Source organism: Poecilia reticulata, linkage group LG7 (assembly GCF_000633615.1).
Source record: "Poecilia reticulata strain Guanapo linkage group LG7, Guppy_female_1.0+MT, whole genome shotgun sequence".
Classification (NCBI taxonomy): Eukaryota; Metazoa; Chordata; class Actinopteri; order Cyprinodontiformes; family Poeciliidae; genus Poecilia; species Poecilia reticulata.
The window spans coordinates 994,223-1,018,286 of record NC_024337.1 but is presented as its reverse complement, the minus strand read 5'-3'; the positions used below and the strand labels follow the sequence as shown (position 1 = coordinate 1,018,286).

General features: G+C 39.2%; 1 protein-coding gene across 3 annotated transcripts in view; it reads right to left on the bottom strand.

Moving 5' to 3' along the window:
* The window catches only part of LOC103466867 (plexin-A1-like), a 331,178-nt gene that overhangs the window by 127,377 nt on the left and 179,737 nt on the right, over positions 1-24,064 (bottom strand). For all 3 annotated transcript variants that reach the window (XM_008412750.2, XM_008412753.2, XM_017305775.1), the window contains exons 5-9: positions 21,110-21,210; positions 18,388-18,511; positions 17,958-18,111; positions 17,175-17,274; positions 3,750-3,864 (exon numbers count right to left, since the gene is read on the bottom strand). In XM_008412750.2, the coding sequence (XP_008410972.1) occupies positions 3,750-3,864; positions 17,175-17,274; positions 17,958-18,111; positions 18,388-18,511; positions 21,110-21,210 (594 nt within the window). The remainder of the gene's footprint in view (positions 1-3,749; positions 3,865-17,174; positions 17,275-17,957; positions 18,112-18,387; positions 18,512-21,109; positions 21,211-24,064) is intronic.

Here is a 24,064-nt window from a genome sequence, read left to right as displayed (position 1 = left end):
TCCCCAGAACCAGAACCAGACGAGGAGAAGCAGCATTCAGTTTCTATGCACCACAGATTTGGAACAAAGTTCCAGAAAACTGTAAAACAGCTGAAACACTGGGTGCCTTTAAATCTCAACTTAAAACCCACCTGTTTAGAGTTGCTTATGGCTAAATTAGGGTTARAGTGCGGGTTTTGATGTCTTCCATGTTTTTATGTCTTTAATGTTTTTAATTTCTTTTTATTTCTTTTCTACGTTTTAATGATGTAAAGACCCCCGGAAAACATCCCAGTTAAATGGTTTTTAACTAAAGTTCTACGGGGTTTAGAGTCCCAGTTGACGGCGTTCAATTAAAAACCTAGAGGTTGGAGTCCTTGTCAAACGGTGTTTTTGTAAAGTCCCTGAGGGTTAGAGTCCCAGTTAAACGACGTTTAACTGAAGTCTAAAGGGGTGTTTATTTAATGTCACATGCTGTTTTTATTTTAATTATGTAAAGCTCTTTGAAATGCCTTGCTGCTGAAATGTGCTATAMAAATAAAATTTGATTGATTGATCTTTCTAACACCTACAGTGCAGCCTTAGCTTGTCTCCCCAGTCAACTTCACAGAAACTCATCACTTGAGACTGAAGCAATGCACATGTTGGCATCGTTGGCATCCTGTTAGGACTGTTGGTGTTAAAGACACTAACTGGGAATTAAATAGAGGTTAGGGACAGGATTTTATGTGAGTTTGTTGGCTTCATTAGTGATAACAATCGCCTCATTATTTGTCTGATATTTCCAACCTAAAGTTCCAGAACTTAAGAAGCTTCTTGGGACAGAGGTGAAAGGTCTTCAGGATAACAATAGAAACCCAGATGCCTTCATTTAAAACTCTCAAGGTCATCATGTCCTGGATGAGTGAGAATCTACACTAACAAAGTAAAAACGAAAAAAAAAAGAAAACTTTTTTTAAAAGCTCAAATCAGAGGAGATTATTTGGGAGTCAGTTTCCATCTCTGCTGTCAATCACATTCTGCATTAATTTATTTGTGGGACATCAAACATCCTGAGTGACAAAACAACATACAAAATGAATGAATGCCTTAATTACCAGGCGGGCAAAATGCAATCAGCAGCAGAATAAGAAGGCAGGCTGCAACCTCAAAATAAAACATGCAAACAAACCAGTTTTTCTATTAGGTTTTCTGCTGGTTTTTTAATACTGCCTTTCCCCCCTATTTCCTTGAATCTAAATAAAGTCATCTGAACCCACCCCCAATCCCCGGGGGAGGGCAGGGGGGGCTACGGCCGCAGCCCAATCGGATCCACTGGCTCCCAATGCAGGGATTCACTGGAGCACGGCAAATCTGTTTCCCTCTGTTGTTTGTTTGCGCCGGTGTTTGTTTCTCTCATTGTTTGTGTTTATGCGCCTTTTCCCGTTGATGGCCTTCTCAAGTGTTTCTCCGACTCTGGCAATTTTCTGCCTGGTCGCCTCTAATGTGCTTCTCTGTTTATCTGCTGCCACAAAAGAGCTGATTTATATACATTTACAAATCCAGGAAGTGACAGTGGAGAATTATATTTACCTAAAAAAGGGTAAAACACTGTCCCCCCCCAAAAAAAAACAACAACAACTAAGTTATCTTTTTACATGCATGCTGAGAAGAAAAGGGAATCTTTGGCGAGTTTACCAACGCCGCATTTTCACAGATGCTATGAGTTTTATCAGATATGAAGTGAAGTCAGCCTCGAGAAATATGACAAATGCCTTTGGGAATATAACCAGTGTACTGTGAATTCAATCACTCCGGCAACTGACTGCTAATGACACAGGGGGAAACTTTTCCAGGCAGCAGTGATGGGCAATATTGCCTTCAGCGGAGGCTACGAACTGGCAAATTGGAACAAAATCGAGACTGGAGGAGATAAATGTGACAAAACTAGCGCTGTTGGCCAAAGTGAGCATATGCGTGGCTTCAAAATAGTACCTATTCAATGACAGAGAGCAGGAGGATGCATCGGAAGCCCGGAGCCGTCTCCTCGCTGTCTGCCGCGTCAATAACAGTGATCCGTCTGTGGCTGTGGGACGAGTACGACTTCCTGTTTACCGTTTCTTCCTCCGCTCTCAGACTTAACTCTCCTAAACACTTTAAACTGCAGCCAGATACTTTTGCTCTTCTACATGTGCAACAAATTTATTGGCAGAATTGTTTCTTATTACACAGAACATTTTAAAGGCGCCAGGCTTTTAATTTGAAGAAATTTATTTAGTGAAGGAAAAAAAAATCCCATCTTAAAATAAGTTGCAAATTGGGGTTAAGTGACAAGTAGAAGTTGGAATCACACCTACGACCTTCTGATTGCAACTCTACCAACTATAGCCCACAAAATAAGGGTGGGAGACCTTAGAATTTTAGAATTTTACTTAGAATTTTATTGTGATACTCTGTGGAACTATTGTGATAATGATAAAGATTAGGATTAAACAAAACCTACATTAGTTATTTTTCAGGTACCTGTGAGGGTGTGAATGCATGGCACAGCATTCATAGCACCTCTGCTGGTGCAGAGTTATTAAATCAATTTGTAATTCAGTGTGTTTATGTCTGTGATTAAAAAACACTTGAGTCAGTTCAGCTGTTTTTCTATAATGGATCAGTATTGGCCGATACTAAACCTCAGATATCGGTATCAGTAGTAAAAATTGGAATCGGTGCATCTCTAGTGTGTTTCAGTGTTTTGGAGTGAGGTTGCTGCTGCTTTGAATTATTTATATTATTTTCAGGCTTTAACAAATCTTTTACAAGAGGTGACATCATACTTATATGAAGGCCTGTATATCTGAAGGCCACTGGAATATTTCCTAGAGATGCTTTAAGTTAAACTCAGTGGTGATGCACACAGGAAATCATACAGCAAACACACTCAAAACAACAGGAAATTCCTACAGCCTCCAACCCAAGAGCCACATACAACACAGACCCACACACACCTACTTCACACCCACCCACGCTGAGTGCACCGAGCAGCATGTTTTTCCTGATTATACCCTTTCAACATCTCAGTTTTCTTCCAAAAACAAAGATGGAAGTGAGTGAAAAACCAAGAGAAAAGTGGCAGCAGCGAATGAATAGCCGAGTGTGTTAGCATCCATGCAGCACAAAAGGAGAAGAAGGGGAAAAAGAAATCTGACAAGTCACAAGAAAATGAAGGAAATGCCATAGAAAGTTTCGGGGAAGAATATGTAGCATCCAGTAATGAGTCGGTCCATTATTAAAAAAAAACAAAAACTGTTTTACAGAGAATATTTGAGATATTTTATTCGCCTACCATGAATCTCTACCATGTTTGTGCACAAGCCTGGGAGAGTCAGAGAACTTGACAAGGACCAGGCCCCACGAGTGGATGAGGGGCTTTCATGCAAATATAACATTTGGGACGACAAGCGCATGCTTCCATTTGCATACCCATTCACCCCGACTTGTTTATAAGTGAATAAATCTAGCGCTGCTTAGAGTGCAACAGCTGCTGCTGGGCCACTCACAGCAGCACTAATTCACCCCATCACACATGCACACGCACACACACACACACACACACACACACCCCCACACACACACACACATGCATTCAGGAGCCACGAGGCTCCCAGCTGCACCACTAGGGTTGCTATGCACACCCGCATATATATGTGTGCAAATGTGCACGTATGCTATTCATTCTTGGAAATGTGTTCACGTGTTGCTTAACGTGACTAACTGTGCGTGCTAAAGCTAACGCTCACCTTGGACGTGTTGACCCGGCCCTCCTGGAAGGAGCATTCGCTGGCGTTCTGTGTGCACATGTGGCGGTATTTGCACCAGTGGCAGGGGAAGTTGGCGTTGACGCAGGACAGGCACCTGGAAGCAATCAAGAATTTGAGACAAACAGGAGAGGGAGAGAGGTTAGAGGAGGCTGCCTATTTAAACAACAACGTAATTAAGAGCTAAGACCCGAGGTTTTTAACCACTTTCTTGTTTTTTGGTAATTATGTACATCGCTGTTTTTACTTAGAAAACAGAAGAACACATTTTTAAAAATGAAAAACCTGACGGTGTGAGGAGGGGAAAACAAACTGCTGAGGTTTCATGAGACTGCAGAAGGACCAAAAGGACTTTATTGATTTAAGTGGAACTACTAAAAGCAACTGTCAGACATTCTCACCTTACATTAACCTGCCAGCATCTGGGTGGCCATCTTTGTGCCTGAACCAATCACTTTTCATTTGGACATCCCCATATTTACCCAACTTAAACTGGTTGAAATTACTGTAAGGCATATCACATCACATGATGTTATTATTAAATATTAATAATAATTCTTCTGAATGAGGTTTGTCCTTCTGCCATTTAGTTTAGTTTTGTGCTCCTGACTGTTGAAGTGAAACAGAACACCACAGTTGAATATAAAGAGCTCTCCAAGGCCTTCACAAAGAAGATTGTAACAACCACTTTCTTTTTGGGGTTTATAGAGGTCTCAAACTTGAAACCAGCCATAACAAGGGTTATATAATATTTTCAATTTTTCATTATAGTTTAGTTTTATTTTATTGTGCCATTTTGTCTAATTCAGTTAGTTTTAATTGGTTTATAGAGTGTGGTTTTATTTATAAAGTAGTTCTAGTTGTTTCACACTTTTTAGGTGCAGAATTCAAAAAGATCAACGTATTATACATAAATGAGGTAACGAATACTCAACAGAAGATCCCATTTTAAAAAATGTACTGAGTGATTGTTAAAGAACAAACGACTTCTCCTGATTTTTGCTGTCAAAATTTTGCAGGCTAGCATAAGTGGAAGAGTATGGAGTGCCGTAAATTGCCGACAACTGATGTGTGGGGGGGAAAAAACAAATCAATTTTACATAAGTTCCAAAGGCTAATAAATAAATTAATGAACACAAAACCAAAAGATATGGTATCTATAATTTCAGTATTTCGGTTTTAGTTAGGTTTCTAAATAGACAATATAGTTTCAGTAAGTTGTATTTTTTCCCCATTAATTATGTTTTTTTATTTATTTTAGTTAAATATGTTTTCTTAATTTCAGGCTTTGTTATTTCGTTGGCTTTAGGTAAATGTAATAACCTTGCATATAACACAATTTGTGGAAATAATTGACAAATGAAGGACAATCAAAATGACTGAAAACGCGTTCAGGTCTTGCTAACTAGACCAGTTCACTATGAGAGCAAACTGCCAAATGCTAAAAGAAGTCCCTAAAAATTCCAGGAGATGTCTAGATAAAAAAATTCTTTAGGGAAGTTATGGCAGTTCCTCAAACGCTGGTTGGAGCATAACTGCAGTATCTGCGATATGGGGCCTGCTTGATCACATCTTTTGCAAGTACGTTCTTATCAGCACTGGACTAAATTACTTTCTGCTTTCTGTCAATCATGACTATAGGTATGCCCAGGATGGACACGTCATGTTAGTGTGTGGTGTGACATTCCAACCTGCCTCAAGAGCTTCTATATCCCTTAGCAACCTAAAGTACCAATCACAGTTTAATTACTTGTGGACCAATAAAAATGAGTTGCATTTCTATCACAGCAGAGCTCAAGCTGCCAGAGCACTAGAAAATGCTTGGCACTTCTGAAACATTCCCTAAATGAACAGACATCTCAGCCCTGAAACCCTGTTGCACCAAATTCTTATCGATTATCAACAAACATATCAATGAAATCCAGAAACAGAGCAGAAACAAACAAAACCCCCAAAATCTGAGGGTTTAAATCAAATTCTGACAGCCTGAGAAAAAACAAACTTCTACAGCATCAAATGTTTATGGTGAAATCTCCATAAATCACGTTGGGAAAAACAAATGTAACTACGGTCTCTTGCATTAAGATTTTATTCCAGCTGTCAGGCTGGCCAAGGCGGATGTTGAAAACAGCTGAGAGAGAGAGAGAGAGAGCAGTCAGAGCCGGAGCAACACTCCCTCCTTCTTATTCTCCATGCTTGGAGGCTTAGTGAGAACTAAGCTGGCAGACTAAGATAAGCCTGTTTTTATATAACGTTTTTTTTCCCTCTCTCTCTTTTTATTCATTCAGAGTTGAGGAGGCAAAATGAATATATACACATTGAAAAATGGATTAGAAGACAAAAACAAGGCTATCATGGTGGAATGGAAGAAAATACAGTGGAGGAATAAAATGGCTAGTTAAAGTTTTTAATTTACTCAGTGTCAGACATTTAACAGGAGGGAGATGATAGTAAGTAATAGGAAAACAACATTTCCTCTTAAAGCGCCTGCTTGATCACATCTTTTGCAAGTACGTTCTTATCAGCACTGGACTAAATTACTTTCTGCTTTCTGTCAATCATGTGGCTCCTGCTTGAAGAAACACAGCCTCTCTCTTCCTAATCCAAGTCATATATAAGAAAACACACAATCATTCAACGTGCAAATGTGAAGAGTGACAAAAAAACAAGCCTGTTTTTGAAAAAGTCTTCAACTTTTCCATGTTTCGTCCTTTTTCTTGTTTAAGCAGGATGTTGTTTCCTAGTTTTTACATCACACTAGAACAAAATGGGATTAAACTGGATCAAGAAATCTAATTTTTAATTAGCTGGCCCTGCCAGAGTGCTCAGTCAGTCCTCTAACACCACCCACAGTCAATGTTCTGTAGATTAGATCCACTAAAAGGCTACTGAGTCTCCCTCTACATCACTAAAAGGGCAGTCAAAGAGAACATGAGTTAACTCGTATGAAAAACGGGTAACAAATGTTGTTCCTGTAGGCTCTGTAAATAAGTAACTTGTTTGCTTGCTCCAATTGTCTAATTTTTTAAAGATAGAATAAAGACCAAAATGTAGGTAAGAGCTTTTCTTTATTAGCTTAATTGGAAACACAACATACCTGAGTTTTTTGATATAAAACATGTTCAAGAAAGCATGTTTCCAGTATTTCACCCTGAACCTCGACCCTTCAGTCGTCCTCAGATCCATTTTGTTCAAACATTATGTTTAACAGATATACTCAGGGTGGACACATCATGTTAGGGTGTGGTGTGACATTCCAACCCTATGTTGGAACTCCACATTATTTGGATATGGAAGGTTGTTTATGTTTTTTTGCGTCTGACATAAACTGTGAAGTAGAAGTTGAAAATACTTCTTAAACTGGAGCATTTCCTCCTCCATTTCCATAAAAGGCCAAAAGCTGTGTTTGATTTAAAACATGCTACAGTTTAACGGGGAAAAAAAACTCTAGGAGATATTAAGCTGGGTTACCAGAAGCAGAATGCTGTGAAAATTCAACCAACCTGACATCCTTTATCAACAAAACTCCAACCCAAAGGTTCATGTTATTAAAAATACTCCACTCCATACCAGCGTTGTTTAATCTGTAAGGCTTTTATCCTGACACATGATGTGGAAAAAGAGGGAGGTAAAACACAGCTACAGACAATTACACTGTTTCCTGATCACATCTTTTATCTTAAAGAGTGCCTGAAGTCTTCATCCACCCTGCAGAAAGCTCCATTCAACAATAACATCCACACTAATGCGCTGATACTGTATGGGAATTATAATCCAAAAGCACACAAGTTCAGTCTGAAAACAGGATTTCATGTTTTTTGTTCTCAAAACTTTTAATACTTTTGCATACATTCATATTTTGAAAGCTGGACTCCATGTCTTTTTTCTCAAAACGTTTTATGATTGCACTCAAAACTTCTCCTCGTGCTCACACTTAGTCTCTGCTTTAGCAAATGTTCACTTGTAAAACTCTCTTGTTTGCTATGGCAGGCCCCAATAATTGTGCTGAAAACTTCCTAATTCCTTTTTCCTAATCTTTAGCAATAAACTCATTTAGTTTCTGTGAGGGTTAACTCCTAATGTGCTTGCATTGGAGTGATGGGCTCATGGCAGGGGGCTTTGCATAGTCAGAGATAAGCTAGTGAGTGAGTCCAGTCTCAACTGCAGTCTGAGGTTTCTAATCAATGTCAGTGGATTTCCACAGGGAGAGGGGTGGGCTGAGGTTATGCTAACAGTCCGATGTTTGTTAGCAGAGCTCGTGAGTCAGTTCCTCCTCACTATTAACCCAGGGTTCATCGATTTCTTGTTGCAGGCACGCGTGCGTGCACATTCACAGGCATGCTATGTATGCTCGCGCCTCTAAAAGCCACACACACACACCCATACACACACTTATACGGGGAGACAAACTTACGCACACAAGCTGTCACTTGCATTGACATCCAAGCATTCCTCTGGGTCACCTGCTGGTTGAGACTTGTCTTACAGTAAAGATGTCAATGCCTGGACAACAGACTTGGGGTAAGTGGTTGTGCTGCTGCTGCAATGTAGTCAATAAAAATTGCCTGCTGTTTAGCAAGGCCCAGCAACAGAGCTGGGTCAAATGCCTTTTCATCTCCTCTAAGCTTTTGTTCTTGTGAGGCCGGATCGATAGAACAAAGCTGTTGATATGCAAGCAAGAGAAAGCATGTTTGGAAGGAGTCAACAATCATATCCTCAATTAAATCTGGCGAATGTTGATGAAGTCACAAATCAGGCAGCAATTCTGTCCTAACAAGGAGAGCTCAGTCCGTCTGGGTCGATACTCTGCAGAACGTCCTTTTGGGACATGTCTGTACCAGCTACACACATCTACAGACTGACATTTGACCATTTTTCTTTGCAAGCTCAATCCGACTTGAAAGCTCTGGTCTACAAAGAGCAATTTGACTCAATTGGATTTAGACCTGGACTTTGACTGGGACATTCTAAAATGTGAATATACTTTGAGACAAGCTCTTCAATTGCAGCTGTTAGAATTGTTATTTTGCTGAAAGGCGAACCTTTGCTCAAGTGAAGTTATTTGCAGCCTCTAAAAGCTTTTCTTTCAGAATTGCCCTGTATTTACCTCCATCCGTATCCTCAGCAACTCCATTCAGCTTCCTAAGTTCTGCTTAAGGAAGGTCACAGTGGGGATACTGTGGAATTTTAATGACCTGTTTACACAAAACCAGCAGAACAGTGAAACTTAAATGTTTTGTTACGTTTTGACATCTCGTTTACATGGTCACAGTCTTTGGGCAGACAGAAATCTGAATAATGACCATGTAAATGCCAATCGAAAACATTCAAAGTCAGTCACATCACTCTGCGCTCATGTCCTCAGGCCCGATTCTTACCAGCAGACAGCACAACAACGACTTCCATCTTCAGTCCGTGCTGCTGCATCTTTTCAAAAAATTTGGGAGATTAAGCTAAAATTGCTGATTGTGGAACATTTATGTAAACGAAGACGCATTGATTACACATGCCAGATCACACACCTCTACAGAAGCAAAGTGTTACAAACATTGCCTTTGGATTAGTGAGTCCACAAAAGTTTTACTGCCTCCCACAGGCCTGACATGCATACTACATCATTTCCAGTGCTATTTGTTTTCCATCTGCATATTGCGTAGATGGAATCAAAGGAAAATGTTTCTGTAAACAGGGCCTTTGTTTTACAGCAGGAATTCTGCCAGTTTTAAAATTCAATTTTAAAACCTTTTAAGACCATTAGCAGTAAAATTTAAAACCTGCATCATAAAATGCATATTTCATAGAGCAATAGTGATAAGCTCTTTTGCACACAATGAACATAACATCGTATTGGTTGGTGTCAGAAGTGAAGCAATGACGAACGTCGATCATCCAACCGGCGATAAATTTACTCTTTACCCATTAGGGATGCAACAGAGCTAGCCAGCTAGCTAGATTACATTAGCAGCTGGTTGTCAGTAGCTGCCGCAACCTCAAAAAATGCAATTGTGATGTTTGAGTGTGACTCAAACATTTGTCTGAGAGAAAAGTCTCATGATAAAAAAAAAAAAGAAATACATAAGATAGTCCTGACATGACAACATGTACTGTATTATATTGTTATGTAATTAAGGCCATCTTACATTTTAAAATTAATTTAAGACATTTTAAGACCTTAATTTTAGATACATGAATTTAATATTGTACAGGACAAACAACATTTTGTAAGTTTGCTGTTTGCTGTGTCCCGTGCCTGGCTTATGGCATTGTGCATTGGGGCTTTATCCAGGGACATCAAGGTAAAAAGGATTGAATACATATATACACTGCTCTTTTCAGATCATTTACTTGTAAATTAAAAAAGAAAAGCAATTGTGAATGTTTTTCTGTACCCTTTACTATTGTATATTACTGATGTACCGTCACATACATGAAAAAAAAACAGTAAATAAATCCTTTTGCAAGACTCTATTCCTTCTAGTCTAAACAAACTGGCTTTTCAGCTTGATCGCCAAAAAAATCCCTTTGAGTTTTATCCAGTACCACTACACAGCGAGCAGCAATAAAGCGATGCATACATCATTAGGTTACGTAGCCCAGGAACCAAATGAGAAGTTTAGATTCTCAGTGGGGTGGCTCAGACTCATTATTCGATATCATTGGAGATTGTCAGGGCAATGTCCAAAAGCAGCGAGTCGGTGAGTCTCAACTCTCAGTTTAATTAAAAACGGGATGCATTCATTGAAAATTGGACCATGAAACAGTGCCAGAGAAATCAGCATCATCAACTAATGGATGGGTAATCACAAAACAAAGATGAGCCTAACCAGTGTCGCACATGATGAGTCCAAAAGTTGATGAACAAGGGAGGGGAGGGAAGGTGGCGGGATCGCCTGGAAATGAGAGCGGCTCTTGCAGGCTGGAGTGTGGGCCGATCCCATCCGCTGAGTACCTCCTTTCACTGCTCCTTTCATATTGAAATGGTCATGGTGGCCTGAAGCTGAGTGGGGGGGGAGGCGGTCGCTAACCTTTCAGCTGTGTGGGACGCATTATCCCGCCACACAATGACGCACAATCTCCGTCTTGTTTGCTAACACTGCTTTATATTTCTCCTTCCCTCTTCATGCCTCTCCAGCACTCAGGGAATGTGGGTTTTCTTCAATGCTCTGTTCTCCCCTCCAGCACCATCCCGCCCGTTCGCTTCAATCCCTCTCTTTAAAGATGCATTATTCCTCTCTTCCGCATGCTCAATTAAACTATTCCAAATCTCTTTTTTAATGCAAATGCCTAATATTGTAAAAAGCGTATGTAACTAGCTCTCGGCATAATCTGCTGTGCCAAGTCTGTGCCTTCTGTCTCCGTTTGTTGCCTCTGACTGTGCGAGCACCTGTTTGTGCGTTTGCTTAAAGAGGCTGCAGGAGCTGGTGAAGCCGGTGGTGCTTTTTTTGCATCGTGCGTACCTTCAGGCAAGCCGTGCAAACACACGCACAAGCCCGTCTGGGCCGCCAGCCTTTGGGCTGCTCTGCTTGTGCATCAATGCTGATGCTGTAAAGCCTCTCAACCTGCTCCACACCCACCAGGACAGCTCCATTACCAGCCATCTGAAACGCTGCGACTCCTGCGCCTCGGCCTCCTACGGGCGGGGTTAAAGATTTCAAGGTCAAAGGTGATGGCTGTAGGGGAGTGGTGTGTAAAACGTTGGCTTATATTATAGCTGCTGCACTGTAGTTTTGATACAGACTCCTGAGGGGGCCCGACATCAAAGGCTTAAACAGCAGCAAGCCTTTTAAAGCGGCAACGTCGGTGGGGGGCACAGCAGAAACGCACACCCACGCAAAAACATGCAGCAAAAGTGCAGAAATGCACAGATACTGATGAATGTCTTCCTTTTGCAGATATTTTAATGCATCCTGCATAGGTTTTAACAAGAAAAAAGACCAAACATAACAGTCATGTGTTAACAACATATTGTTACATGTGCAGATGACGCTGTTCTGTTTGCTCAAAGGGAAGTGGTCTTGAGGTTAACAGATGAACTGAATGGCGTCACTTATTGGTTGTAAAAATCTAGTCTGGGGTTAAATACAGAAACCCCAGACTTTCTGTATTTAACTCCATTATCGTTAAAAAATGTTTGATTTTTTTAACGATACAAGGAAAATTAAAAAATATTCAGATAAAATTAAAAATGTTGAGGATTTTATCTATTTAGACATGACATTGAATCTGACCTTAATCTTTAAAAATCATGTCCAAAACGTTTAGTCTTTAAAATTGTGGATCTCTTACTACTGAGGATTCCTGGATTTATCTTAATGCCTTTTTTTTTTCATGTTTTGTTATATTGTATGTCTACCTGGTCGCAGGGAAGCAAAACTATTTTAAAACCTCTTGAATCAACACGAGTATATTAAAGATTCATGACAAGAAATCCTGACAATATCATCACCGTCATTCTTTCTAAATCTTTTCTTTTAACTTTAAAAATCTGATATTTTATGCAAACATTTATTTAGTTTAAAGAACTCATCACGCCCTTGTGACTCAACCTTTACAAAGGTTTGTCTTTTTGAGATCAGATAAAACGGGCGCCCTCTAGAGGTGAGTGTAACATCCCAAAATATCGGACCGCTTTTACAAAAACTTATCTTTCGCCGCAATGAGTCACTGGAACAGTTTGCCAAATGAAATTATGACATGTTCTGGTTATGAAATATTTGCAGATTTGCAATTGTTATTGATGAAGGCAATGGGACTGTTTTGTGAATTTTCTGTTGGTTTGTAGTTCATTTGGTTTAAGTGAGATCTGAATAATGAATTGACATGTATGATTAAACTGATTTTTCACCAATTCATGATCTGTTAAATCAAACTCCATTACATCAACCTGTCCAGGGGCAGCAGGTGGAAATTAGCATGTTTTGCTCTTACCATACATTTCTCCTTTTTAAAACATTATTGAAATGTTGTACATTGTCACTGTGTAAATAAATAAGCAGTACAACAAAAAACAGAATAACAGAAAGTAAAGGCTGGAGAAGTGGCCCAGGTGAGCTCTCCCTGTCCAGGCCCACTCCATTATGACCATCGCCACACAGAAACTCCAGCCAGAGCTAATTAACGGCCTATTACTATGCAGATATATGCAGGGCGAGAGCAGGTCTCAGGCAATAAATGGGCCTGATGAACAAGAGGCAAGAAAAAAAGGGGAGGTGAGGGAGAGAAGCAATGAGATCAGAGGATGATGGGATGACCGAAGTGTTGTGTGGTAGAGATGCAACAAAAAAAAAACAGGTAAACATAAAACACAGTGTTAAAATTTTAAAGTCTTGAAATTCAATTCAGTTCAACGCAAAAACGCAAAAAAGTCTAAAACAGATACAAAGGGTCAAACATAAAGAACTCACCTGGGTTCAAAATAATAGAATAAACTTATTTCATCATTTGAACTTGGGGAGCAAATACCATCTAGCTATCCCTTTGGAAGAGTTAAAACAAATTAGTGTGGGAAAAAAGTTATGTTTTTAGTCCTATTTTATGATTTAAAGGTATCAAAAGGAAGGACATGTAAGATTAAAAAAACTGTAAATGGGAATAATTAGCAAAAACTTTGTGCTTCTCCCACCTCACATTGCTCTCTACAGCCTTAACCTCTAACGTTCCAAACGTAAATTATTTTTTGTACCTAGCCTCGTATGGGTTGGCAGTGGAAGTCAGCCAATGTCTCCCAGCCAACTGGAGGTAAATATGAAGTTATCGATGATGGAGGCAGCTTGCTAGCTGGCTGGATAGCAATGGTATATTGCTGATTTCATACAATATACCATAATAGCAAGATATATTAGCCACTGTATTTATTATCAAAGACTAATATGCCTTTGTTACCTAGCAAGAGTATATCAGTAGCTAGTTACTGGTAGCCACCAGCAATTCCAGGTACAGAATGTGATGTTTGCATGCGACTCAAACTTTAGCCTGACAGAAAAATTAAATACTCATGTCGGGACAAAATTTAAGACCTGTGATTAACATATTTAAGACCAACTTAATCTTTTTTTTTATTTTTAGACATTTTAAGGTCTGGATTTAGACACATAAATGTAAAACCTTTTAAGAATGCATGGACACCCTGGCAGGAGATCAGATAAGAAGAGTGCCCTCTATAGGTGAGAAGTAGTATTGCTTTGTGTTATGAAACAAACTCCTGGCAGCTAAATGGTGGGAGTCTGTGCCAGGTGGAAGAGGCTGCAGTCAGACAGAGTAAAGGCTGTCCAAATCTCTGGGCTGTAAATCACACTCAGCAAGTCGTGGTATTGAATGACATTTATTTATTTATATTTAACCTGTATTTAACAAGACAGGACAGTTAGGGGCTTGCTCCTGATTGGTTGTTTGGTTTATCTCTTTGCTGCTCTGTTGGTTTGTCAGCCTGGACCTCCTTTTAGTTCAAGTCCACATGGAGACTTGAACTAATACAGGGAGGTGAAACAAAGTTGCGGATTTGCAATTATTAAGGGTCGACTTATTGAAATCAGCCCCAATTTTTCAGCTAGAGATGCCAAAAAAAATAAAAGGGAAGGAAAATAGGTGGGTGCAACAAGATGTCATAATTAAAAAAAGCATCAGTCAAATCTCAAAGGAAAAAAAGAAAGGCAAGTCATGAATAAATTAACTTAAGAGCTGGTGCTGGTAAGATCTTGTCAGGGTTATTTCAACCATTCATTTGGGAGAATGCTAATGCTGCATAGAAGCTGTCAGCTTTGTAAGAACTGCTTGTTGTCAGAATCTATTAGAGCACATGATCTGACAGGAACTCTGACAAATGCTCTCTATTTGTTTGGATTAATGTTCAACTCAGAAGCAACCTAGAAAAAAGGAAATACTAATAACTATGAAAATTACAAATGTACATACAGGATGACACCTTAGCAGTTCTATGTAATAACAGACAGGCAATTTAACAGCCACCAACTCTACAGGGGTCACTGCAGCATGGGGCAGTTACTGGCATCAAGCTAACTTTTTTATCAGATCAACCCTTTGATTTGAAGTCGTTATAATGAGATACTGAGGATGATGCAGAAGCAGAAATTCACTGCTGCCCCTCCCCTACCTGTTGCTGACCACTACTGGTCAGCTGGTTAATAAAAGGCTACATTATTTACTGATTGAAATAAAGAAAAGTTTCACTAAAAACATTTCAAAGGGGATAAACAGCAATGTAGAGGTAGAGCTGTTAGCATGTGATGAGAATGTAACAAATCATCAGTGTCTTCAGTTAGAGGCCTCTCCAGATTCACTGCAACACTGAAATTGACTCTTTGAAAATGACATTAATTACGACATTTAATTTCGCTTTGGGATAAAAAGTACATCTGAATTGAACACAATGTTACACACACAGCCAGTGTTACTCCACAAACAAAAAAAAGGCAAAAGTGAATAATTCACAATTTCTGGTAAACTACAACTAAGCATTACTGAAATCTGCACCAAAACCTAGCACAAGTGCTCTACTACACATCAATTCAAAACACTTTGTAAGGCAAAAGATTTATTAAGTTGTATACACTTAATTAGTTCATTATGAGAAGAATTATATATTGTTTGCAACTTATATTGTTAATTTAATGCATACGGCCATGAAAACTGGTTTGGTAATTATTGAGGAAGGGGCGTTTTTTTTTATTTTGTTTTGGGTTTTTTTTTACAAGAGTTTTCGTTCTTCCTGCCTCTTTTTCATTCATGTTAGTAAGTGTTGTAATAAAATGCGCTTGTATGTAATGATGAAATTTGTTAACTTTACTGACTAAATTAATTATTTTTTACACAAATAGTAAAAAAATCCGCCGTATGTAGCAAACACAAAAAGGTTTTGTGAAAGCATCAAGAAGCAAACTAAAGCTAGATTCCACAAAGCTTAAATGGAACTAAGGCTGCAAGATATCAGGAAAATATTATTTTGATACTATTCCTAAGCATTGCAATGCATATATAGATTACAACAGCCCTGCATTTTCATGACTTTATTGTTTCCATCATTACAGTTTCCACACCATGCCTTAACCTCCCAATTACAAAAACCTACAAGCAGGAGGACAAACTCATTACTGACAGTTAAAGAGTGAATGAAAGACCAGAAAAAGAACAGCGGAACAAATATTACATCCAAACCTGCAAAGGTTGTGCTGATGATATACTGAAACAATTACCTTTTTAAAAAGCACAAACAGGAAAACTGAAGACCTGAGAGGACCCGGCTCTCACATCCATCCTGATGATCTGACACACTTGCACACGCGCACACACACGCACGCACACGCACACACACACACACGCACACCCACGCACACACACACACACACCCCCACACACACACACACACACGCGCGCAGACAGAGCTAAGCATAAGAGTGAGCCAACTCAAGGCAGACTGAGGATTCTCAATTAGTTTCACAAATTCAGTTCAAACTGTCCTTGGAGACGCTTTGAAACCTCCCACTCACCTTACATGATTCCACACAGGATCCATTCAATAAACAGCGCTGCTTAAATCAATCTCTGCTACAGGCTCTTTTATACTGTCGGTCAGAATATTCTGAAGTCAGAATTGTTTTCTGCCAGATTTTTTTTACTGAAATTTACTTTATTTATATAGAAATTTGCAGTAAAATTGACAACTCAGAGTGCTTTATTCTTAAGCCACTTTCATCCAATCAAATAAGCTGGATTTGAACCCACAACTTTCAGTAGGAATGGGAGTTTCTCTCTACATACATGACTAAAACAGATACGTAAAGATCCATGAACTAATGATGACGAATGCATTACTGGGAGACACAAAGAAAAACAACTTCAAACTGAAAAAGTCTTTTAAGAAAAGTCTTCCTATTTACTCCTCAAATAACAGATTCAGACAATAAAATCCCAAACAAACTGCTTTAAAATTAGTGTTTAAAAGTAAAACGGTATTCCTTCACTCAAATTAGGAATAAATCACTTCCAAACAGCGTAAATGATGTGTTCTGGGCTCCCAAGCTTGGCTGCTCTTCTAGGCCTTGCGTGGATGGGATTCGATTTATTATTTCACTCACCAGTACTCCCTTATTTGCCCGAGATGTAATTAACTAATTGATTTGTTAAAAGCTTGAATACATTGAATACCGAAGAGGCACAGGTTGTGATCCGTCCTCACTTCTCCCCATTAAAATAAGAGTTACTTGTCAGCCAACATTTTAGCAACGCTGCTTTTAGCAAGAAAGCACATTTACTTAGTGCTTGTCACTGCTATGCATGGATGTTTAATATTACTGACATGAGTTTATCTGTTTTTTTGCTATTTAATTTGGATCAAATGTAATACATAATTAGGTTTTTGTTCTGTTTTGCATTTATGAGTGGCTGACTTACGACTGGTGGACGCTGCAGTTGTAGAAGACGAACAAGACACTGGCAAACTTCTTTCCTGTCTCTTTGGACTTCAGATACAGTCTTATTATACGTTGGTCACCTAGAAGCAAACACAAGACATTTGACACTCTTTTTTACATTATTCCTGCAGTTAATTATCATGACCCAACATGAATGACGTCCATTATCTAGAAGTACTTTAATATGGAGCTATAAAAATGACGTTGGCATCTAAATCTTGTGCAATCTTAAAGTATGCCACACACACTAATAGCAGTGGCTTTAGACATGTTTTGTTCTTTCAGACACGAAACCCTTTTGAGTTAAATTAACCAACTCCTGTCCATCTACTTACACCTTTTTTTGGATATTTCAACTCACTCAGTCAAAGATGGAGTGATATTCATTTCAAGCACTGGTACATAATATGCAGCTAAAATGAAAGCTATAAGTACAATAGTGTGAATGAGTGAACACGACAGGACGAGGGATTGTCAGAATGGTGGAGTCCTCAAGAAGTTAACAGCCAGTAGCCAGATTTTGCTGATATCGGCATGATCTGCTGATATTAACTTGAAGGAGAAGGAAGAAGACAAACTAAATGGGGAAGGTCACGGCTGTCAGGAGTCTTAAATTACAACAGAAATGTGAAAAGGAACACTGTGAAATAAAATCAAAATAAATAATTTTCACCAGAACAGTTTATATGAGGTAATAAACAACTAATAAGTTTCTTTATTAAGTATCTACAAATAATTTAAACCAAAAAAACTAATTAGTTACCCTGGTCTCGTGTTATGGGAGCAATTTCTTTGGTAGAAGGAGACAGGCAGAAGATCCGTCCGCTGTAGATGCGTCCTTCCGTCTCCACGTAGTCCTCGAAGGAGCAGTTCACTCCCGCAGACAGACTGGGCACGTTCTGAGCCTGAAGCACCAACTAGAAAGCAGGACAGAAATCAGAAAAGATGAGCTAGAGCAGAAATTTCAATCAATACACTTCATTACTGATGCCCCCGAAGCAGAAAAACACTGCTCCGATATCAGCTTTCGGCTACGGCCTAAACTGATTGCTTGGGATAACACATCAACAAGCTTTATCTAATATCATTTTATATCCTTTTCCCTGTCTGTCTCCCCGTTCTCTGGCTTTGCCAACACACAACAACAGCCCCAAACATCTGAAAACATATGAGAACATGACAGGACTGCGTACCTGCACTTCTGACATGGTGACAGAGACGGTCTCCGGGTGGACGGACAGATGAACGCACTGCTCCACTCTGGTGGTGAAACGCTGCGGCTCCTCTGCTCGCTCGCAGCGATCCCTCCTCGAACATCTATCACAGGAGATTATCCCACCGTCACGTCTCTTTAACAAAGATCCTCAGCATCATATTCCGGTATCCCCTTTAATCTCACATTAACACAGCTTATTTTACTCTATTTGTTGATGAAAAGTTCTGCAGAAGCTAATGACAGAGCTCCTTTCTCAATTGGGACGCATACATTTTTGCCATTTATAAAGCCATGCACATCCCAGTTGTTAAGTGCTGTGGATATCACAAAATTATTGATTCAGTGTATTTACTTAAAAAAAAAAAACAACTGAGTTTCAGACGGGGTGACTGTTGATTAGTGTGTGCAGAGATGCATGGAAATTAGAAATAAATTAGGGAAGCAGATACAAAATAACTTGCATTTAAAAAGCTGAGCCCAGCAATTACTGGAATATGTCATGTTAAATGGTGCCGCGTGAACCAAATCAGCACTTTTTCAATAGCTGTGCAGATCTGCAGGAGCTGAAGCAAAACTAAAATATGTATGAATGCTTACAGTGGTGATATGTGTAAGGTTCAAGTCGAACAAGTCGAATGAAATGTCAGCCGTACACTAAAATCTGAATTACTGTGTAACACAGCAGGAACAAGCACACAATGAAAGGGTAATGCATACAGTATATGCCATAAATGACTGACAGCAGCTGCTCAGTCATCCTTTGTCTCATTTGTTGACTTGAGAAGGGGAGGTATCTGCTTTTGCTCCAGTTTTGGATCCAGGACAAGTAGAAATATGAAAAGTGTTGCAAACTTTTGTATTTGTCACATTTTACTCTAATAACCCAAAGTAAAATCAAGTGCCACCAACTGCCTACAGAAGTCTTAAGAGGTAAAGAGCCCACCTGTGTGTAATTTATTAGTTAAAGTAAACCTCTGCTTTGGTCTAAAGCAGACTCTCCACCCACAGTTCAGCCTCCCTGCTGTAACACGYCTGAGTCTCTCCGTAGTGAGCTCCAGGTTTGCACCTCTCCTCCTGTTGCTCCTTGACACTTCACCCTGGCTGCTGATAATAAGACTGGTTTTTATGCCCCCCAACCTAAATGTGCAGTGAGACTGATGTGAGCACGTATGTCTATTTGAACAATTCATTTGTGGCACGTCAACTCTGACAAACTTTTGCTCTGGCTGCTCTGTGCTCACAGCTTGAGAAAATGTATGTAAATGAACCACATGATGAGCCAATCACAGACAGGTTTTCCTTCCATCCAATCAGAGTATTTATTGCAAATACTGCATTTGCTTGGCTAAATTAAACAAATAAAACCAGCAAATCAGAGTACTTCTTCAATGGGCAGAAATTACAAATCAAAATGGAAAGATTCAAGTACATAATTATCCAAACACTTGACTTGTGTAGCTTAGGGTAGTTAAGCACACAAATATGCTTCCTGTGCATTTTGGATATTAATTATACATTTCTCAAGCTGCTATGTAATATGTCACGTAAAATTATTTACAGAAGATTTTTAAACAGAGATCCAGGCAAAGTCCCACATTTCTTCCAATATTTATTGGCACAAATGTATTATTTTCCTTCAGCTTCAGAACTATGCACATCTTTGTCTGATTTAAATATATTAGTTTCGTTGTTGCAATGTAAGAAAATGTAAACACCTAGCGTATTAGCACTTCGTTGAAGCATTGTATGAATGCTGATTGTATTAGTATGTGTAACTAAGTCAACTAAAATTCTAAGTAGTCTCATCTACATCTAAGTGTTGCTTATTATTGCAGAGCAGTAAAAGTCCAAGTACAGCACAGGAGAAAAGAAAACAGCCAAACAAAGTATTTAGTACATGATAGAGATGAGTGACAGCAGCTGATCAGTCATCCTTCATCAGCATGAAGCAGCTCACTAATTATCTCTAAATACCTCAGATACAGACTTTGTGAAGGGGAAGTAGCCCCCTTTTCTTTTATTTTTGGATTCTGTGATAAATAGAGCATTTGGAAGACAGAACATTTTCAATTACACCTAATTAAAAAAATTAGCACAGCCCAGGCAATTTATTGATGGGAGATTTTACTGAACATAATTACAAAAGAGAATAATTAGGGTTTCCTAATCTTTAAAATCCTGGAAAATGAAACAGAAATGGAGGCTAACTGGACCATAAAAGAATAAGATGATATAAACCAAACAGTTAATCAAATCAGTGACATGCATCTTACCTACCTGATGTAATAAGTGTTCAATTTTTATATATCCAACCTAAATGTAGCACCTTTTAGGTATTTTTGGACAGTTCTCTTTAACACCATGCGACTAAAACAACATCGTTTAATAAAGGGATTAGATCTAAACATAAAACCCTAGCAAGTCCTAACCCTAAGGGCCAGGCCCACATACATATATAGGCTCTTTCAAGTTGGAACGCTGTGAAGTATTTTAAAGCATTAAAACATAAATTTCTTAACGATCTGACACGTCAGATATCCTTGAAGGACCTCAAAGGAAGGCAGGTTTATGCTAATAAGAACAAAAGAGAGGAGAGATAAAGAAGATCGTTCCAGAAAGCTACTCCACCGTCTAGTTTAATCAACACAAACCGGGCAAATTAAACTTCAAAAGCAGCGTCACTGTGTGCAAGTACTCACATGTTGTGTAGCACACACCAGCCACAGTGAGGGTCTCCTGATCCCAGACAGTCTCTACAGGATGCATACTGCTCACAACTCTCCACCGGCACACGGGTCACCTGGAAGAAAATGTAAAAAAACAAAAGGTCACATGGTTAACGTCAGACGGAGAATAATCTGGGCCAATCCAACAGACTAAATATGGTAAAGGGTAACTGGACGTACTGTAGGAACAAGCAGATACGGTTTTTGTGTGTACTTGCACACAAAAACCACTGCTTCATTATTCCAGTTTGTATATTAGTTAGACTTCAATCCAATTTCACTTCTAATACATTATGTCTTTGCTTCTTCAGTGTCAACTTTAATTAACATTTCATTTTAATTAGTCTTTTGGAAGTGTTGAGTGTTGGTTTGTCACATGTTAATTGCATAAACAGCAGTGAAGGCCAGCTTTGCAGCAAAATGCATTTTTGATGTTGGCTTCCTTTTAAAGTTCATATTGCTTTTTTTTTTTTTAACAGAAACTTAAACCTCAACTCACTTTCTGTAATTGTCTTATCTTTCCTCGGCCCAACACATTTCTGTAAGCATCTCAGTATGAATGAAGACAAAGCATCTGAAAACAATGAGCTATTGTACTTGATACCCTTAAGATACACATCAGTGAATACCCTGTTTGAACATTGACTCATTTCAAACGCCGTTTTCTGGCATGAATGAGAACAAATCTAAACTTTGATGATGTCAAACAATACAGCTTAATGGATTTGTCTACAAAAGACACCTGCATATCTTAGCATCAGTGGGACACAATGTATCATTAGGAAGCCCAGAGAAACTGATCCTTGCAGATATCATTTAACAGACCTGCGCAAAGCAAGAAATTAAAAAGAACTGTAAAATTATGGCACTTTCAGGAAACTCGAAATCCAAATAATTAACCCTTTAGCAACCTTTCTGAAACGTTAAAGTCAGACCTGTGAGGAAAAAGGTTTCATGCACCCAGTTGACAATTCAAAACATCAAGTGGATCAACATCCATATGGTAAATCTCAATTTGCTGGATGCGATTAGCCAGTGACAGGTGGATTGGCAGACAGAGCGCTGCCTCAGGCAAACTCACACACAGGAACCGACGCCAGCAGGAAGACTACTCCTTGGCCCCAAAAACAGACTTTCAGACAAGTTTTCTGGGGCATCTGTTAAATTCTTAAATACATCACTAACCACCGAGCACACATTCACACACAGACAAGGCGTCATGCGCGTGTGCACACATGCGTCTGGCTGTTTCATTTAGGTGAAGTATGAAATCAATAGCACAGCAGAAGCAGGAGGCACATGAGATTAGCTGGAGTCAGTCTGCATTCTAATACCAGCTGCAGGCGGATGCTTTTAGAAACCTTCATGGGGAAACTACCACAACAAACTATTTTACTCAACCTGCCAAACTTCAAAGAAGAAATCATTCTGTTTTCATCACGTTTTTACACAATCATTGTATAACTGACCAAGCACATTGCTAATTTTATGTCAATATATGGCAAACATATGTCTGTGTATTATTCAAGATTGCATCAGTGCTAATTGCAATGCTAATGATAACTAGTTAGAGGTAGAAAATTATTATGAATCAATGTGTTTTGTTTGAACTTCAATTCACATTTCTGCTTCCCATGACCATAAGTAGGAAGGAATGATTCTTGTTACTGTACTTTAGGGTTTTTCATTCCTGATTCTTGATAGTCCAGTAGACCTAGTTGACCAAAGCTGCAACATTTGTTACATTTTCTGCTGGTGAAATTTGCTTTCAGGCAGATTAACTAAACTAACTGAAAAATGTGTTCATCCCTTAGTCAAAAACAAATAACTACTGAAGGAAACAAACGACACAAAAACCTCTGAAAAGACAGGAGTTCTACTTCCTTTTTCAGATTAGACCCTTCAAATTGGGCCTCGGTCTCTTTAAAAACTCCTGCTCTTTCTCAGGAAATTAATCATTTAGTGATTATACCAAATGAGAAGTATCTCCTATAATGAGCTCTGTGGGTGTGCAGTTCCACCAGGTGTTTGCTAATTGCTGCCAGCTAGTCTGAAGGAGCTGAGTGGAGGAGTCGTATGCAGGGCTGCTCTTTGAGGAGGTCCACCCAGGTGTTTTGTACAGCTGGTTGCCACGGAGATTAAAGAATTTCCCAAACAGGCATGAAATAATCAAATCAACAATCCAGGTATGTTTTTGATGAACATTATAACATGATGTAAAGCTCAAAAATGTGATTTTACATAATACTGCCCCTTCAAGAAAGCAAATGATTTACTAGCAAAAACTGACCTGCGTGATTGCACAAACATRCTCCATTACTCCACTGAGGAGCTATTGTTCCAAATTATTCGACCCATTATGCTTTTGAAAGTAAAAACATAGAAGAGCTCTCACACAATACTTGCCACATTCCCTCCATTTTACCCTCAGTTCCTGGATCCTCAGGTTCTCTGTGTCACACTAATGTACAGGTGAACACAATGCCTTATAGCGGATTCATTGCATGGTAATAGTAACCGGTGTCTGAAGGCCATTATAATGCAGCCATCAGTAGGCACGAGCCTCTTACAGGACACCAAATGGCAGCAAATTGCAGTCATTATTGGTGGCTGTACAAATACCATGCAAGTAATACAGTCCATCTGATAAAGAGGGGTGGGGGAAGGCAGTAGGGAGAACAAAAAAAAAAGCTTGCTGCTCTCAAGCACAATAGCCAGAGAGGGAAGTTTATTCAGCGCAGCTTTGTGATATCAGGGTGGAATTCAATTATTGAGTTTTAGAAAACAGATAATGGGGAGGGTAAGTGGGAGATGCTCAGCCAAAGACTCTTTGTCTCACTCTAGGTGGCACGGTGTCTGTGTTTCTGACAGAACTGTAAGTAAGTGAGCACCACCTATTTATATTAAATATGGCATTTTCATCCCTGG